The 20,054-nt window shown below is 29.4% G+C and overlaps 3 protein-coding genes across 4 annotated transcripts; all 3 read right to left on the reverse strand.

Moving 5' to 3' along the window:
• Positions 1-5,460: 5,460 nt before the first annotated feature.
• LOC109818433 (calcium-binding protein CML42) lies at positions 5,461-6,326 on the reverse strand. Its single transcript, XM_020383898.3, has one exon. It carries the CDS (start codon positions 6,190-6,192, stop codon positions 5,644-5,646), a length of 549 nt encoding a protein of 182 aa, XP_020239487.1. The 5' UTR covers positions 6,193-6,326; the 3' UTR covers positions 5,461-5,643.
• Positions 6,327-9,646: 3,320 nt separating this feature from the next.
• Positions 9,647-10,652, reverse strand: LOC109818431 (uncharacterized). Its single transcript, XM_020383894.3, has one exon. The coding sequence runs from the start codon at positions 10,560-10,562 to the stop codon at positions 9,897-9,899; it is 666 nt and encodes a 221-aa protein (XP_020239483.1). The 5' UTR covers positions 10,563-10,652; the 3' UTR covers positions 9,647-9,896.
• Positions 10,653-12,976: 2,324 nt separating this feature from the next.
• LOC109818435 (uncharacterized) lies at positions 12,977-16,150 on the reverse strand. 2 transcript variants are annotated; one of them, XM_083072906.1, is made up of 3 exons: positions 15,995-16,150; positions 15,091-15,161; positions 12,977-14,084 (listed from the first exon to the last, which is right to left on the reverse strand). In XM_083072906.1, exons 1-3 carry the CDS (start codon positions 16,133-16,135, stop codon positions 14,072-14,074), a joined length of 225 nt encoding a protein of 74 aa, XP_082929032.1. In that variant the 5' UTR covers positions 16,136-16,150; the 3' UTR covers positions 12,977-14,071. The 2 variants fall into 2 exon arrangements, with proteins under 2 accessions (XP_082929032.1, XP_020239489.1); XM_020383900.3 differs by having other exon boundaries at positions 15,995-16,129.
• Between the last annotated feature and the right edge of the window lie 3,904 nt (positions 16,151-20,054).

Raw genomic sequence — 20,054 nt, forward strand, 5'->3', positions numbered from 1 at the left:
GTAAGTGAGGCTTTTTTTAATATTTTTTTACTAATATTTTATATTATTGAATAAAATTTATTAAAAATTATAAATTCTGATTAACTACTAAATTGCAATAGACTCATTTAATTCAAAATTTGTGATTTTTAATAAATTTTAGTTGATAAGAAAGAAGTGTTAGAAGAAGGTATTGTCTCTAATATTTATCATATTTAAAATAAGACTTAAATATATTTTTAATCTCTAAGATTATTCTTGATCTCTCAAATTTAAAATTGTTATTTTTAAGTCAGTAATTTAAAAAAAAACTTGTTTTAGTAATTATACTTAAATTTTATTAGATTATTTATATAATATTATTGCATAAAATCTATCTATTGGTGTCCATGTTAATTACTGAAAACTTCACACTAAATCTAACTGATATTGCATAATTGTCTCAATTAATCACTTTTAGATACTACTGGTAACCTGAGTTTAATGGTTATAGTCAAATTTTATAAAAGAATATGTTAAATATTATCGTATAAAATTGACTTATTGATGTCTCTATTAGTAAAAATATCATATTAAACCAAATTGATGTTACATAATTGTCTTCGTTTATTACTTTTAGATATGTTATTAATGAATTGAAAGGTTAAAACAAAATTTTTAAAAATTGCAAGTATTTAAAAAAAATTTAAATTTGAGAAATCAAAAATAAATTTATTCTAAATTTAAGAGACTAAAAACATAGTTAAGTCTTAAAAATCTCAAAATAATAAATGTAAACCAACGGCTAGCCTATTTAATTTGATTTTCACAAATTGCTGAGTAGATAATATTAAATGTAAAAACATTTAGTATATCAAAAAACAAAAAGTATATAATTAATGTTTTTTATTTAAATGATAAAAATATTATTAGAACAATTTTGGGAATTTTTAATTTCTATACATAAATATTTGCCAAAATAACACCCTCAACCATTATTTATCACGAAATAATTTTCTTTTTTGCTCTGAAATTCCCCACCAACCTTACGTCCAAATCACCTTTTTTAATATATTTTTTTTTCCAACAAATCGGGTCCTTAACTTGTTTTCTCTGTGGGTTTTTATTGTTTCTATTTTATATTTTCTAAATTTAAAAAACTAAATTTATAAATTATTTTATTTAAAAAATAATTTATAATTATTCTATGAGTTAATTAGTAGTGAATTACTACTTTAAATAAATCATTATATATTGTAATTTTATTTAAATTATAATTTGCAGTAATTAACTCATAGAATAATTATATAAAACTAAAAATTAAAAAACAAAAAATATATATTAAGAAGTGGAGTTTGGAGGATCCAACTTCTTAACAAGTCGAAAAAATAAAAAATAGTTTGAAGTCACTAGGCGATTCAAACAAAAAACAAAATATATTAGGATGCATTAAACACTTCTTGAAATTTCATGAAAACATACAAATATTCCTTACTTTTTCTACCATATAATAACCTTCCTTTTATTGTTTTAAAAACATTACTTTAATAATCTTAAATATTATAATAATCTTCGTTAATTATTTTAAAATAATATTACAATCTAATGCAAGGACGTTATTATAAACATTAAAAAATAGAATAAAATCACATTAAATTTATAATTAAATACATAATTTGAATAATTAATTTTAATATAATAATTATAATTGAATGTTTTTATGCTAATAAAGAATTTTCTTACTGACATGACACGTGTATAACATACATAAAAAAGAAAACGTATCTTGTACAAATTGTAATCTAGCTATATGTCAAATTCAAAGAGTTACTTGCTAATTTCAAGCGTGTGATTCAGTAGTAGGAGTTGATCCACTTTTAAACAAGGTCATGGGTTTAAATCCTGCCTTATGTATGCAGTCACGTTAAATCTTGGAGCCAGTTATAATCACTACTGGGACAAATTTTAATAAGTACAAAAATATTATAAATCAAACTCTCTCACGAATAAAATAAAAATGTAATAGTGAATAGATTAGGATTGCGATTTCTTTGTTCTCTTAATCTTTTTATGCGTTCAATTTCAATTAAAACTTGTGTTATTTCAACAATTTTCAATATTATCTTACAAATTATACTAGTAATCATTTGTCATGAATTATGGAACTCTATTCTAGGTTGACTTCCAATTTGATCATTTAAGAAATTAGAAACCTAACAGACATGAAGAACGAATGAGATGAATAATTAATTAATTTAATTAGAAACAAAAATTGAAGGTTGGTCGTGTATATATCAATATATGGTTTGATTATTCTACACTTTTACTATTTAATTGCAATACAATCGTCATAATTCAATTAATTAATCAATTCAGACATACAATGATTGATAAATCACAAGGAATAATACAACATAAGAGTCTTAGATATTACATTCTGTTAACAATTCTCCTAGTACCCTCAGTTCCTCAGATTTGTGTCACATTAATTAAGAGAAAATCAGATGAAGTTAGTCTGTTACTGCAATAACTTAATCTAAATAACATAGTTTCACATACCACTCTTCCTATAAGTCACACAAAATGATGGTTCATCAACCTATACCCACAACAACAAGCAATTATTCTAACTCAAAAGATAATCTTAGAAAATCATGAAATCAAGGTATTAAGTTATATATATTAGAAAGAGAGAAACAATGATGGTACATTAATTAAGGTAATAAGTTAAAAAATATATTTATTGAAATGAAAATTTGTTGGGAAAACAATTCAAAATTTTCAAATCTCTAAGATATTATTTAAATTTTAAAAGATATTGATTCTTTTAGGATATTGTTTAGAATTAAAATATATTGTATTTATTTTATATATTTTTTTTTTTAAATAGTGATGTAAGATCAATAAATAGAGACTCTTGAGATGAGAAGAACCATCCCGACCTGTAGAGGGGGTCACCGCCTTAAATGAGAGAGGATGTCATATAAATGAGGGTTTCCAAGTTTTGTGAATGATGATTTTCAAGTTTTTTGAAACTTGTGAGGAAGGAGTTTCCAAGTTTCACCCATAAAACTTGTGAGAAATGAGTTTTCAATAAGTTTAACCCACAAAACTTGAAGGGAGGATTTTCAGATATATGTAATACATTTTGAGATAAATAATGGACATCCTTGTGGGCGTAGGTATGAAGGACTAAACCACGTTAAATAAATTTGTGTGATCTTTTCTTATTTTTTTTATGGTGTTATTTTAACATGTTTCTCATAATCATTATTGTGCGTAAAAGAAAAGAAAATTTTTTGTTCCCAACAAAATTGAAATTTTATTTAATATTTTTTTAAAATGATCAAAATACATTAAAAATATAAATATTTTTTGTATTTATTCTCTAATCATAAATTGATATATATATATATATATATATATATATATATATATATATATATATATATGTGTGTGTGTGTGTATGTATCAATGGAGTGTAGTAATTTCACCAAATTGAATAAGGTGTGTGAGTACTATAAATTCTTTTGATTCCAAATTTGATTTTTATAGATAAAAATAATAATAAATTATTTATTTTTGTAATAATTATGTTAAAAATTATATAATTATGATAGTACATACAAATTAAATGCATTAAAAAAATTAAAAATGCATATAATATATATATTTTATCCTGTATACAAGTGATAGAAAATCATAAGTTGTAAGTCCTATATCCCAAAACTTTCATCCAAAATTGAGAGGATAGGAAGAGAAGTTACTATTCATGTAATTTTTATTTTTATTTTTTTATTTTAGAGATAAATAATTTGTTTATGGAGTAACATTTAATATATAGATATTTATTTTGTAAGATAAATAATTTAAATATAAATAATCAATATAATTATAATAAATAAAATAAAAATATTTACTAAGTTAATATTTGTTAATTTAATTACAAAATTATCTCCCTTCTACTTTTCTTTTTCCTACTTTTATCCTACCAAACAATTTCAACTTCAACTTTATTTCTTACTTACTTTCCTTCTCTTCTATATATTTATTTCCTCTCTACCAAATACTTAAAAAAAAAAAATTATGGTTCAAAATACTCATTCTTGTTTGTTGTATAAATTTATAGTAACAATATCTCTTCTAGATATTGTTGCTAGAACAGAATTTAAAAAATAAAAATAAAAAAATCATAGATAACGAATGGGAATGAAGCGTGTCTGACAATGTTCATATGCAGAAGATCAAAATCCATAACGAATTAGTACATGTTTGGTTTTTAACTCTAACGTGAATTTTCACGTTTGCTTGAAGCAAAAAATTTTTGCTTCTACGTAAAATTGATACCTAACGTGGAGAAAGAATGTAGAATCATGTTTCAAAAGCTAATCCAAACATGCTCTTAATGTCATTAGAACCATTATGGAATCAGTAACTACTAACTAGCCATCTCAACTCTCAAGGTAGGTATAGTTCATTTACATTACTTTTTTTTCTTCTTTATGATCAGAAGGCTTTTATTCAACTGGATAAGGTGCCATCAATGGCCACTGGAATGGATAGGTGAAGAACATCTTCATTCAATCCCAATACAGTAGCTTTCATCACATAAAAATAAGTTCACTTATCCTATACACGGTTCCCACTGTATTGTAAAAATAGAAACATAAAAATAGGTATATTCGAGGAAAAGTGTGGTGTTACCATTTATGAAAACAACAAAAGAATTGATGAAAGCTAAAACATATAATGTTAAAAAAAAAAAAAAAATTAACGACATGAACTAAAAGAATTGAAAAACTTATAGAAACTAAAAATATTTGTCTTCAACTATATGGAAAAAATATTTAAAAATATAAATATAAAAATTAAAAAATTAATTTTAAATTATAAAAACTAAAATATAAAATAAGTAAAATTATAAAAACTAAAAAAATATTTTAATTGATTAAAGATATAATGAAATTAATCTTTCTTCTATTTATAATATTTAGATGATATGTTAATAAATAGAAATTTTTTAATTAGAAGAACTATCCGTGCAAGTTTAAAATTAGTAGCATATGGATTTTGTATTTTTATTTTTTTGCATTTGTACTTCCTCCACAACAACTATATTCATCCTTAATTTGCACCTCATAGTTATAAAAGGTTAGAATATAAAATTAATATTTTTGTAATTGGTTATTTTTAAAAGGTGGCTTGATTCGGTGTAGGAACCATGGCTGGGAACAATTCAAACTCGAATCAGCATGGTCCATTGAATATAAAAACTATGCATCTGGTTATTATTAATTATGGGAATTTTGGGTTATGGCAGCCATGGATCGTGAGACGTGCTTCTACCACTGTCAGGTTGAATTAAAATGATAAACTAATCCACCCAACTAATCCCTTATTATTATTACCACTGACCTTGTGATCCCATCACAACAACAAATAAAAATGTTATCGTGAATCGTGATGTTTTTGTGATAATTCATCATTAACAAAATTTGATGATAGAGATTGAAACAAGAATTTTTTTGAAATTATAGAAACTAATTAATCAAAAGAAGCAAATGTTTAGCAAGCAAGAAGAATGTATGACTAAAGTTACAAGTAAAGGTGAAAGAAATGACAATGACAGAAGCAAGAAGACGCGGCGAATAGTTTGAAAAAAGAAAAAAAAGAGAGAGAAAGAAGTCAAGAGGAAGAGGAGGGGGCAATGGTGGCGCGCATCATTTCCTTAAACTCGTAGAAATCGACGCGACCGTCGTTGTTGGTGTCGACGGAACCAATCATGCGGTGAACATTATCCATGAGGTTGGCCTCGACGAGTCCGAGCTTGGCGAGAACGACCTGGAGCTCCTTGGCGGAGATGTAGCCGTCGCCGTCCTCGTCGAAGACCTTGAAGGCCTCCCAGAGGTCGGACTCGTGTTGGGCCTCCTCCTGGTCCTGGATAAGCCCGAAGTAGGTGTCGCCGAGGGACTCGTGAAGGGCCACGAAGTCATCGTAGGTGAGGCCCTCGTTGCCGGGCCTGATGTAGGACTGCGTCATGGAGGCCAGCTCCTCCACGTCCGCCTCCAGGCCCAGCAGGCTCAGCGCCTGGCTGATCTCCGTCACCGTTATCATGGCGTCGCCGTTCTTGTCGAACATGTCGAAGATTCGCCGGAGGCGGAGGGAGTTCAGGCTCCGGCACCGCAGCCGGAACGACGGCGACGGGGTTGTCAGGGCCAGCTTATCCTCTCCCATTATCCTTACTATTTTTCTTCCCTTCTCTCTTTTCTGCTATATTATATCACACCATGCGTCTTCCTTGGCCCGCCAAAGGGGACTGCGTCTCTCAACCACTCTTTCTCCATTCCTCCTCCTCCATACCTTATTTATTCAACTTTCTAATTATCTTTTTTAAATATTCATCCATCTCATATATTTAGTTAATTCCTAATCTCAACCTTAATTCACGTCTCTAAATTATTTATTAAACTAAATACTATACACATAGGGGTGAGCAACGGGTGGGTTTGGTCGGGTTCGGGTGAAAAATGTCCAACCCGTTGTAAACTGACTTTGAAAAAATGTGACCCATATCTGACCGACTGAGCTTTCGATTTGAGGCGGTTCGGGTTGAAACGGATTCGGATTTAAGCGGGTGGGTATAATCGGGTTTGAATTTTTTTGTAGACCAATTTATCTTAACGAAGATGAAGCTTAAAACGATAAAAAATATTTTTAAAATAGTGTATAAAAATAGAATGAAGGTGACAATAGATGGTGTAAATAGATTCGTAGTTGAAACATTTACAAACTAAAGAAGCAAAAATAAAAGATAACAAAATTCATAGTTGTTACATGGAAAAGAAATATAAAGTTAGATTACAAAACCATAAGAAATCACACTCACACAAAATGTACTCAAAATGGAGATAAGAAGATGGAAAAGAAAGACAAAGTGTTGAGAAGTTGAATGAGGAAGGAGAAGACAAAATAAATATCTAAGTTATGAGAAAAAGGAAAAAAATAAGTTACAAATCGATGGCTATATTATACTTGAAATAAAGACTTTTAAATTTGGACCATTGTTGTTTAGTTATACAAAAATAATAAAAATTTAAACTTATCTCATTTTCGGTTGGGTTCGGTTTTTAGCGGGTTTAAAAATTCAAAACCGAACCCGCCCAATATAACCCGTATAAAATCAAAATTTTAACCCGATTTACCCATAAGACCCGCCCGAACCCACCCAAAAACAATATTTTTTTTTCGGGTTTTTCGGGTTCGGTTCGGATGTCGGTTTAATGCTCACCCCTAATACACATTAAACCAAAAATGCCTCTTTCACTTTAATTCGCCTTCTCCACTTCTTGTTGTTGGTCAAGTCAACCTATTCATCTCAATTTATTGAATTCATATGCCAACGTTGAATTGCCACTTGTGTCATTTACACATATGGGTGGCTTCCTAGTTGAAAGAAAAGTAGATTCATGTCAGACATACATCTACGAATCAACAACGTGTTCTAGATCCTCACTAAATACAAGCCCAAAAAATATAACTAAATAAATATGAAGAATATTTAAATTTAAAAATCGCTATAGTGGTGGGTCCGAGTAATAGGTAGATGTTCTCCAAAAAATTAAATTTAAGGTGAAAAGTCGAGTTCTAAACCTTATACTCGGTGGGTTTTTTTTATATATTTTTTTTATTTTTATATTTACTATCCGTAATGTTATGCCGAGCTCGAGCTCGACATCACATGGTGGAATGACTTCGGACACATACTAGATAATATCGGCCCACTATTTAATTAAGTCATAACTGATATCGAGTCCAAGGTTCAGATAAACCCTAATTCACACTAAGGTACGTGTATTATTTATACGAGACTCGTACTTCCACAAACACTAACTTTAGCATCGGAGTCTCTTTTGCAAGGACTACCCCACCTTAAAACAACAAGCGTACCCAGTGAAGGAGACTTGCTGATCTTACTCAGCAAATCATCCCTACGAATAATCTCCGCTAACAGAATACAAAACATAATCTTGTATACTGGTAAAGAAAATTTGCTCCAATTTTCTTCTATTATGCATTAAAGGCATGCAAATACAAAATTGTTTCACTTTACGGGTCTTCAGTTCTTACTTTCTTGTTTAATTCGAATGTAGAGGTAGGTAGGGTTAACTGAATGGCTTTACCGGTCCATTTCCCTCCTCAAAATTTCCATCGGATTAATTTTGTGAACTTGAATTTGATTTTAACTGGACGAAGACTCAATAATATTTGCAACAGAATTCGTATTTTATTGTCGCAACATATGTAACATTATATAGTTAAAGTAATATAATTAAATAAACATATACCAATAATTAAGATTTATTTTACAATATATATAATACATATTCTAGCATAAAAAATATCGATATAAATATTTTATCTTATTAGTCAAAATAATACTTGATAAATTAATAAGTTATAGAATAAATTGCATTCTCACTCCATGTGATTTTTGGAAATTGTACCACTCCTCCATTTATTTAAACCTACAGCTACAATGAGTCTTTTAAAAAATAAAATGTTAACACTTTTTTCCTGACCCATAGACCTACACATATTTTTAATAATTTTTTTTTCTCAAAAATGTCCCTCATCTCCACCATTAAAAAGGAGCACTTTGGGGGAAAAATATTAAAATTTATATACAAGTCACATGACATAAATATATTAACAAATTTGAAATTATTCGTGGGTTGAAGGACAGTGTAACATTTTTTTAACTTTTAAAAAATCTCACTATAAATTCAAATAACAGGAAAATATTAGGTACAATCTTAAAAAATACAGGAAGTGTGAGTGTAATTTACTTCAAATTATATTAATAATACAAATTTTTTAAAAGAATTATATTTTTTAAGAAAATATAAAATATTAGATTGAGTTAGAATAACACATAATAATTTGTTTTCAAAATATACAAAATTTAGAATTTTAATGCCATTATTAAAATTTTTAAGTGTATAAAGGACATTAATACTTTCATAATTAACATTTAATAACCTTTATATCGTCAAAACTAAACGGAGAGAATCCAAACAGTGTTCTGATTCATTGTGTAGTTGAGAGCACTAGACACAGAACATCAAATAAAAGATAATAGAAGACCATTGGAAGAGCAATGATAAAACCAAATACCATATGGACCCATTTGAGATGATTTCTTTACCTTTGTTCAGAGCCCTTAGTTTGTGTTCAGACTTTACAAATTGAAGATACTCTGTAAATGTTTGCCTCTGACTTTTAACTTGATGGTGATTCTCGTTGTGTGTCGAATAACTCCTACTTGCTAAAGACAAACCTTTGGCGCGTGAGAATAATAGTACAAGTTTTTAATCATGACTGAAATTTCATATCATATGGCTATAATTGAAATAAAACTTTCTAAAATTGAAAATGAAACTATTATTTTCAGTCTCTGCTGAAGTTATAAAAACAATTCTTAGACTTCAACATGTCTTTCGCTTGAGGACCACTCAGTACTGAGTTAATCAAAATATTGTTGTTACAGGAAGATTGAAGCCAAGTTTGACCTGGTTAGGGAAATTTTAATTGTTTTATAATAGAATGGCATGAAGAATCAAAATTCCAGTGAAGAGAATCTTGGGATTTTGCACGGCATCGCATCACAAATTTCAAAGGACAAAGTCAGTTAGCACAACATATAAATAGTTCTACCGGAAATAGTGTTCTCATATTTACAAAACTGGAACCAACGTCTAATGACTAATAGACAAGCATACATGTAATACTAAAGATGAAAAAATTAACATGTAGAAGCGTGCTGCATGCAAGTATGCAACATCATTATTCATGTCTCAGAAACCCCTCATGAGAAACTAGAGTATGAACTATGAACATGACCGTATATATATGACACAAAAATCTGCTTCGTATATGATTCATAACGTGGCCTTGGTCTTGCAAACTTGGCTAGTGATCTTCAAGGCAGAAATACTGACATTGAATTGGCAATTGGACTTAGCAATAATATGTTTCTTGATAATTCCAAGGAAGGTAACTCTCCCAGGAATCCTAGTAACTGTGTCCAGAGAAAGCTCTCCTTTCATCAAATCCCCAACCAAATCACCCACGCTGGATGCTAGCCCTTGGTTGTCAGCCTCAAGGGTGAGTCTGCATGAGAGTGTTTCAGAACCTCTTGAAGGAATCAAACCAGGCTTTATGTCAGTATCTCCAACTTGTTTCCCTCGGTACATCAAGAGACTAGTCCCCACTCCATGTTTGAAGCTAACACGGTTTTTGTTCTCCACCAGAATCTTGATATCAAGGGTGATGTTGAGTTGTATGTCAACTGCAGGAAGTGTGACACGAGGTGCTATACCCTCCAAACTGGCTGACACAATGGTGGTCTTTGGATCCTTGGACTTGAACAAGGTAAAGGCAAGGATGATTGCAACTATGAGCAACACAATGAGGTGTAACAGCACTGCTCCTGTGACTATCTTGCACAATCTTCTCGTCCTGAGTTTTTTCTGTGAAATCACCACCACTTGCTCCTGATCATCCTTCAGCTTCATGGTCTCTTGTTTTTGTGCTGATTCAGACATTATCGTTGGCTCAAGGGAACTAGAAGGGCAAGTGTGTTGTGGTGATTAATTAGATCTTTGAAATGAGATTTGGTGGCTATGAATGGGCTAAATAGGAGCTGCCAACCATATTAATAATGTGATTATCATAAGGGTAGTTGGCTGTTGTGGGGGTCCAATCGATTTAATGTGTTGTATTGATTAGTATAGTATGTAGAGTTGCACACTCTACTTAATGGTCGGCATGCCATGCCGTGTCTCAACTGTCAACCAGGTACTCTTTTAAAATGGGACTATTAAGTGTGTTTGGACAAAAATAAATTCAATTCATAAATAATTTCAAGACTTGGTTAAATCAACTAATCAAGACTCCAATGTATTCCTTTTCTCTATTTAGTAGTATTTACTTTTTAATTATAAAAGTTTCAATTTATTGTTTTCAAATATTTGTACACGAAACACCGTTTCTTGTATAAATTTTTCAAAATAGAAAATGATGTGCAAATTTTTTTATTAAATAGTGAAAACAAATATTTAAAATAAAAAAATAATAATTAATCTTTATCGGGAAATCTCACCGATACTTTTAGTAGTGTCTCTCATCTCGAAGAACTTTTTTCTATATACATGACTCAAACATGAAACCTTATATAAGAAGATTGAGTTTAGTAACACTTGGACCAAAAACTTGTTAGTTCATAATGATTTAAGACGTTAGTTAAAAAGTTAGAAAATATGGTTAATTTTTTTCTTTTTAATTTTATTTATTTTATCTTTTAGTCCCTATAATTTAAAATAGACATTTTTAATTTTTATATATATCTTTTTTAATCCTTTTAGTCTTTATAATTTAAGATAAATTATTTTAGTTCTTATACTTGCAATTTTTTAGTCCTTATTGCTAATTTTTTTTTCTTATAATGTTGTTTGTTTTATATTGGCATGATAGAGATTTTTAATTTTATGAAAATAAAAAGTATTTCAATCATAGGTTTCATGAGTGAGAGTGTAAAAGAGATACAAAACGTCAAAAAACTTAATTTAGTGTAATTTTAATAAAATAAATTTGACATAAGATCCAAAAAAAATTAAATTAATATCTCTGTCGCATCTCTAAAAAAAGTCAAACTTAAAAAAAATAACGATAGAGACCAAAAAAAATTAAAAAATTGCAAGTGTATAGAGATTAAAAAAATTTATGTTAAACTACATAAACTAAAAAAGATTAAAAAAATAAATATAAGAATTAAAAAATTATTTTAAATTATAAAGATTAAAAAGTAAAATATGAAAAATTATACAAGTATTTTAATAAAAAAAATATTTATTGAAAGTGTGACCGTATACTCTGGTCTCCAATTTCAATGTATAGTTTTCAAGGTAAGTGAATTAATGCTCTGGTTGGTGGAATAAGAGTCTGTCCACGTGTTTTATTTTCCTCACTAAACTGTGTGGAAACTCGAAAGTATAACAAATATAATCAATTGCATATTGCACATAACATATTATCATTGAACATAAAGATTAGTTTTTTTCCTATTAATTGATTATATTTTTTATTATTATTTCTGTTTCTCTTTTTTTAAAAATCTTATTTATTTTTCTTAAAACAAATACTCTTGTTTCAACTTTATGATCCACTTTTTTTTTCTTTTTTTTTTTTTTTTTTATAAATAAATTGTAGGTTCAGTTTCTCTATTTTTATAAATTTGTAATTTTGATTCTTTTATTTTAAAATAAAAATATTTAGTTTTCATATTTTTAAAATGTCTTATCATTAATTTTATGTTAATTAATTATTGAATGTTAATGTTTTTCAATAAGTTATGTTAATTAATTATTGAATATTAATGTTTTTTAATAACTTATCACCACGTAAGCAACTTATTATTTAATAATGTAATATTTAAAAATAAAAATTAAAAAATAACATACAAAATATTCTCATTTATTTATATTTTAATGAGTCTAAGTAATATTTATTTTATTAATAAATATTATTTATATTTTTAATTTTAAATATTATATTACTAAATGTTACATCACTTAAGTATCTATAAATATTAAAACTTAATACTTATTAAAAGAGTTATTAAATAATAAAGCATAATACATACCAAATTTTATATTTTTTAATACATTTTAATTAATAAAAAAGTTTTTTAAAGAGTGTATTATTAATATTTCTCATTTTTAAATTTAGAGAGATCAAATATCTCTATTTTAAAATAAAGAGATCAAAATTGTGAATTGATAAAAATAGAAGGGTTAAAAATATCATTTCACCTATATTTTTCATTTATTTATTTATCTCATCTTTTCACTCTGGTCTAGTTCTTTTATTTCTATCTAGCATTCCATTGCAGGAAATGAAATTAGCTGATAACACTAATACAGAAAAGAAATTCTACATTAGTAAGAGTTGACATTGTATATAGAGTAAAATTAACTTTTTATATCGATTAAATTTAATCTATGTAAAATTGCTAAATTCTGGCACAGCTAGATCACCCTCCTCTTATGTAAAATACACACTCCAACTCATACTTGGAAGTTGAGGGAAATGGTTGAAAAGAAAATGAAGGGTAATGGAAGATGATTCACATGAGAGGTTAATTAACATGTTTAAAATTCTCCAAATCGGGAGAACTTTCATATATTTACTAAGAAATGATTTTGAAAGAATACATAATAGACTCAGTTTTTCTTTGAATCTTTTCTCTTTTTCTGAGACAAGAAATTATTAAGTGACCTTGAATCATCGTATATTTATGATCTTAATCAATTTCTACATGACATGTATTTAAAATTTTCAACTCACAAGAAAAAATTAATTACAATTGATTACTTGTCATGTAGAGATTAATCAAAATCCACAAAGTTCAGGACTATCTAATAATTTCTGAAACTCCATGCTATGATGCTATTGAAAATCAAATCTTAGTCTTGTATAGGCACTCATTGACCACAACAGTGTTGTTGGAAAGCATGACAGTGAAATCACAAGAGGCTGTTGAACCCAAATGGAACCTGATGAAGCCTAATAAGACTTCACCAGTCATTGAGACCACAGCGTTAAGGGGTAATGAACCCGATGCAGCATCCCTGGTAACCTGAGAATTGGAGAGCAAACGATCAGCCATAACAGTGAGTGTGAAGTTCACTCCCTTAGTCTCCTCAGGTGCTATCTCTCCATTGGGTAGAGGAGCTTCCCCTATCAACTCTCCTCCATAGTTTAGTTTGGCGTTGCCATCATAGTATCTGAATCCGAACTTGTTTGGGTTCTTCACTGAAACATCCACTTCCAGTGTCACGTTCAGATCTATCCTCATTTTAAACAAGTCCATGCCTGTGCTCATGTCCTGAATCGTTATGGCATCCACCGAGGTCACAGGTTGTTTTGGTTTGAACACTGTCAATGTTAATATCACTGCTACCAACACAATTGCGATCACTATGCTAAATGTTATCAACAGGCACGTTATGCATCTTTTGCAAGCAGATCCTTTTTCCATTTTGAGTTTTCCTTCTTATACCCTGGATCTGCATCATCATGCAAATGAGATATGAATTGTAGCTGAAGCAAGTGCATATCAATGAGATATGTAAACTCATATTCAGAATAATAACTGAACATTAAGCATGTTCACCAAAAGTTTCATTTTTAATATTCACATTCTTGGTTTCTTTGAAAGAGAGAATAAGGCTTCTTGGTCCTTATCATATATGATATATTTTAAGAAGAAGAAAAATGATATTTGTCCAACTAAAGGAAAGAAAAGTTTGAAATATAATAAATAATATGATAGAGAGAGTAGAGATAACTACAAAAAAAACGATGTTGTATGAATTATTATGTGTATCATCACTTAGGAAGAGCAATGATACTTGTACAACAAATTTAAAATTTTCCAATCCTTTTTGGAGAAGTATAAAGCAAGTTCTAACTTTAACTTTCAAGAATCTACTCTCTTATTGTCCATTAATTATCCTAGAGGTATATGTAAATAATGTAATGTATATTTTGAAATTACAACATATAAGGTTTCATGATATATTTCTTTTGTGATTCGGTGAAGATGTCCAAGATAAAACTATTGAGCGAGAATTTGATTTCTTCGGAGACTCAACATTTTGTTTTTTTGACCTATCCTTTTTGTCACTTTGCTTGTTTTCCTGGTTTAAGAAGAATCTGTCAAAGTCCTTGTTTCTTCTTTTATCTTTTTGCTTGCTCTATTTCCCTTGTGCTTGTCTATTAAGTTCCGGTTAAAATTAAAAAATATAGCGTGGTTCATGGTATATCAAACTGCTATTACAACAACTCAAATGAAAATTTATAATCTTATTGAACTAAAAAGAAATGATATTGGAATTTTACATTATCTATGTTAATATTATCATACCAAACCTGTCAATAATGTGATATGATAGTGAACAATTAGATGTATCAGAAAGCAAATTTAGGTAATTCAAGCTCATTGTAATGATTAAATACAGTATAATAGTTCACCAAAAATGAAGAGTTTTGGTTTGTTGAGCATCTGCTTACCTGGACAGGAAATGTTTTGTGAGGAAGTTAGCTGTCAAAAGCACCTCTTGACAACTTTTATCCCCGTCCAACTGTATTTGAAAGTAAACATTATACAGTATATTAGGTTCAGTATAACAGTATAACCCTTAGTTTTTACATATTAAACAACATATTTCAGGACAGAGGTCTACATCTGTGTTTGAGTGTCTATGCAGTATGCACACAAATAAAAGCATAAAAAAGAGAATGAAATCCCAACTTATTTAGTTATTTTGGCTAGATAGAAACAAATCTTAGATTGCTTGTGGATCAGAAAAAAAAAGAAAAAAGAGGTGATTGGTGAAAAGGAAAAAACAAAATCATGGTTTGTTTAAGCTTCAGGGATATCACAACTAACCAATCAATACTAGGAAAGGATTTGAATTTGTCAAAGTTTTGTGAAGAGGAAATATACCTACCTTTTCCAATTAATCAATCATGACCATGCATCTGAAAATGGTGCTTTCACTTTTTCCTCTAATAAAACAAAATTAAATGGGACTAGTCCCCACATTGATTCAAACACATATGATGCAGTAACATGAAACATCATAGCCTCCAACACGTTATGTTACTATTCCTTTTCTTGCCTCTCATAATTCATTCCGTGTCCACAATTCACGGCACACACAGAAATGTGTGATATGTATGATGCATAGAGAAACAAAATCTTAATGTATATTCCAGACATGATCACATGCAATGCAACAAATTGCTTGACCAAATTCAAAATCAATGTATTATTTAGCTTGCTTAACAGAATCACGTTCATGGAAAATTAATACAAAATCTAAACCAAAGAAAGACGAAATCGATATGGCATTGTAACAATTAATATGTCTAACGTGAAGTAACCTTATAAGAATACAAGATATATGAGTACCTGCAAATTGAAGCATAAATTGGACGAGGACGGGGTCCTCACAAAATGTTGAAATACCCCAAAATGCAATCCAACTGAAATTGCAAGATTTGAAGACAAATTTGCAATCCTTAACGCACCTTCATATGTTCGGTTTGCCATAAGGCTATTATTGGCCACTGGCTAGTATGAAACAAGAAATTTAATAACAGATAAAAAAAATAAATAAATAAAGAATGTTGTTTCTTTTTTTTTGAAGACCCAAAAGAGCATTTGAGTTGGAGGGTTGTTTTTCTACATGTTGTTTTTCTATTCTACTCTATGCCTCGGGAAGAAAGTGTACTTAGGATTAAAACATGTTTTTCTACATTCCTACTTTGTAGGACTGGACCAACCACCAGGGAACCAGGGAAAAAGAAACCACACAAACCTTTATTGAAAATGTTTTTATGTATAAAAGAGATAAAATTTTGGGTAAGGTAGAGGCATCTTTTTAATCTAAATTAAATAATTAGTTGTCTACAAAATAAATTTGTCAGCGAAATTCCTATTACTAGAGAAAAAGGAAATTTTCTTCATTTGTTTATTATAGTATGATTAAAGATTTTCCTTTGACGTTTCCACTCTAAAAGTTATCATATTACATTATTATTATTAAACTATTAACATAATATATAATGAACATTTTTTTGTGTGTTCCTTTAGATGTGAAAACTTATTTTAATCTGGAAAGCAATAACTTATTTTACTCTTGAAAGCACAAATTTAAGGTGAATTCTTTGAAGGGCCGGTAATGCAAGTAATGTATTTATGTACCATGAAAATTGACCATAGATATATTAATAAAATAATAAATAGTCGAGATATTTAATCAGTAAATTTTTTATGATTAAGATTTTGAAATTGCTGACAAGTCCTTTTTTTTTCAAATTTTGAAATTGCTCCTTCTCACCTCCCTCTTCTTGGGCTTCGCTGCCTTCCTCCTCCTCCACCTCTTCCTCCTTGGCGGTGCCTTCCACTGCCTCCGCTCTTGTCCCTCCGCCGCCCCCAATTCCTCCACTGCCTTCCCCCCTCGCGAAATCAACAAGCTCCCCCGTTTCTGTCTCGTCAAGGGATCCCTTCCCGCTCAAAATCAACGGACCACATTTTTGCCACATCCAAGGGATCCCTTGGCGAGACGGAAACGAGGGAACTTGTTGATTTTGCGAGGGGGGAGGCGGTGGAGGAATTGGGGGCGGAGGAGGGGCAGGAGCGCAGGAGGTGGAAGGTGCCGCCGAGGAGGAAGAGGTGGAGGAGGAGGAAGGCAGCAAAGCCCAGGAAGAGGAAGAAGAGGGAGGTGAGAAGGAGCAATTTCAAAATTAAAAAAATAAAAGGACTAGTCTGCAATTTCAAAATCTTAGTCATAAAAAATTTACTGATTAAATATCTTAACAGTTTATTATTTTACTATTATATCTACGGTTAATTTTCATGGTGCATAGATACACCACTTGCATTACTGGTCCTTCAGAGAATTCACCCAAATTTAAATACATGCTATGTAAATCTTGGAGAACATATTGAACTTTGGATTGTATTGAAGGTCCACTAAAATTTACTTTTAGGATAGTGGCCAATACAACGAAACAATACTCTCTTTCAATCTTTTTTTAATAATACCTCTTTCATTTTTTTTGTTTGACATTTAAGGTTTATGCACGAGAATTAAGAAAATGATTGATATTTTAGTTTTTAAAAGTATTTATTACTTACTTTCTTGTTATACCCTTTATTTTTTATTTTTTGTATTCAAGCCTTGAGATTGTTGACTTGTGTACACTTATTGTTGTTATGCGCTTTTTGAGAAGTCCATGAATTAATGCATTAATTGTTGGAATGCACATGTGAACTGTAACCTACTCCATTTAATCACACTTCTAAGTAAATTGTGTCTTTTGGGTATCCTAATTCCTGAATGAATATTGTGGAAAGAAAAAAAAATTATGAATGAATGATATTGCCTCATCATCTTTAACTAATACTGAATCAAGTGAGTCTTTTACCCTTTCCAAATATGGAGAGTCTTGAACCCTTTTCATGAAGTCTTCTACCAGTTCTAAATTTACAGATTTTTCAGTGCCATCCATGGAGTCTTTTACCCTTTCTAAAATTAAAGAGTCTTGGACTCGTTTCATAGAGTCTTTTACTCTTTTTGAATCCATCAAGACTTTTTACTACCTTCAGAATGTTTAAATAGCTGTCCATTTTTTTTTTAAATTTTTTATATTTCAATCTTAAAAAAGGAAGAAGATAAGAAGAATAGGAGCTGAGCATCAAAATAAAAAGAGATAGAAGGGAACAAATAGGTACTCCTATACGTTGGAAATATGTCGCACTTAGGTAGTTGGAGAACAAATAAGTACACTGAAAATAAATAAACACATTATTCAAAAAATGCAGATTAATTATTAAAGATAAAAATTAATAAATCATTGATTTTAGAAAAGTGACAATGAGAATTAAAAAAAAAAATAGTATCAAAACGTTTATGAAAGAATAAGAGAGAGTATTTCCTAACATGTATAATTGTGCATTATTATCTCCTTCATTTTGCATGTTAGTCTTGTGGCAATTTCTACAGTCAGCCCATAAAGCATGTGGTTCAATAGTGAACTATGAAAATATGATTATAATTTAATATGATTCACCCATAAATACTAATGTTTAAACTGTTGGATATAAATATATAAATTAGTGGTTGAGATTAGATACATGTTACTTTCAATATATTTTTTGAAAATTTGAGAATTATGTTATATATAAAAAAATGAAATATCCATTTTGTCCTTGAATTTATTAGAGGGAGCAGGAACCAATGGCCAAAATTTCAACTCCTTCATATTTGTGTGTTGCGGCGAAAGGAACAGCAGCCACATTGTGATGAACAAAAATGGTGGCCACAATACCCCTATATTCACTTTCTAGTCCTTGAATTTGTCCACCCTAACAATCGTCTAGCTTAGTTATGTTGAAAACCGGTGAATCAGAACAATTATAATCACATTAAAGAAATGGAAAGAAAAACAAAGTTGGTGTTCATGGCCGTATCAAAAGCTACTTTAATTAATTGAAGTTTCGTCCATATGTTTTTTTATTGACTAATTGAAATGAACTATTCGGCTTTGAATACTTTTGTATGAGAGGGTGAAAGAAAATAAATTATGTAACTTGTTTTCAAAAACTACTTTAATTAACTGTTTTTAATAATCATTTCCTTTTTTAATAAAAAATAAGGTGTTGTTTGATTTAAGAAAATATTTTTTATTTTTATTTTTTAAAAATAATTTTCATGTTTAAATTTCATGATTCAGAAAATATAAGTTTATTTTGTCCCATTGTTTTGTTTTCATTTTCTGGTCTCCAGAATGATTTCTGTTATGTGATTTGAATTTATTTAACGAATGTCTTCTTCCTCCTATCTTGCAATATAGGATTGTTGATGAATCTCTTTCCATAAGAGTTTCCACCACTTAATTCAATTGGACCCAGCCTAGTTGCCACAATGCTTACACTACACCATGTTATTAAACATTCTTCTTACTAATCATTTTATATTATGTTGATCAAAGACTATTTTAAAATTTCTTTAACAGTGAGATAAGTTTTGAAGAGGTAGTAAGGAATGCATGGTCTTTGAGAGAACCTTTTGGTCCCATGGAGTGCAAGATTTGGCTATTGGAATCAATGGAATGCAACTATGAGTTCCGAAGAAAGAGAAAAGTACCTTGAAATTAAAAAAGTTACAAAAATATCAAAATTGCTAAGAAAGGACTTTTCTTTTATTTTAGTATTTTCAAAAATAATGAATTCATCTTCTGAAATTGAACATCAAAATATCTAACTAACGTAATTTCTTTCTTATTTTTTTATTTTATTTGAAAATGAAAATAAAGTGATGAAAGTAAACAAATGAATAAACAATTGCTTAAGTCATTGAATTTGAAAGATATCATCATATTAATCTTTGAAATTAAGAAAATGTCAAACTAGTCTCTTAAAGTGCAAATAGCCACATTAGTTAATTTTTTTAAAAAAATATATT

This window comes from Cajanus cajan, chromosome 4 (genome assembly GCF_000230855.2).
Source record: "Cajanus cajan strain Asha chromosome 4, NIPB_CcT2T_4, whole genome shotgun sequence".
In the NCBI taxonomy this organism is placed as follows: domain Eukaryota; kingdom Viridiplantae; phylum Streptophyta; class Magnoliopsida; order Fabales; family Fabaceae; genus Cajanus; species Cajanus cajan.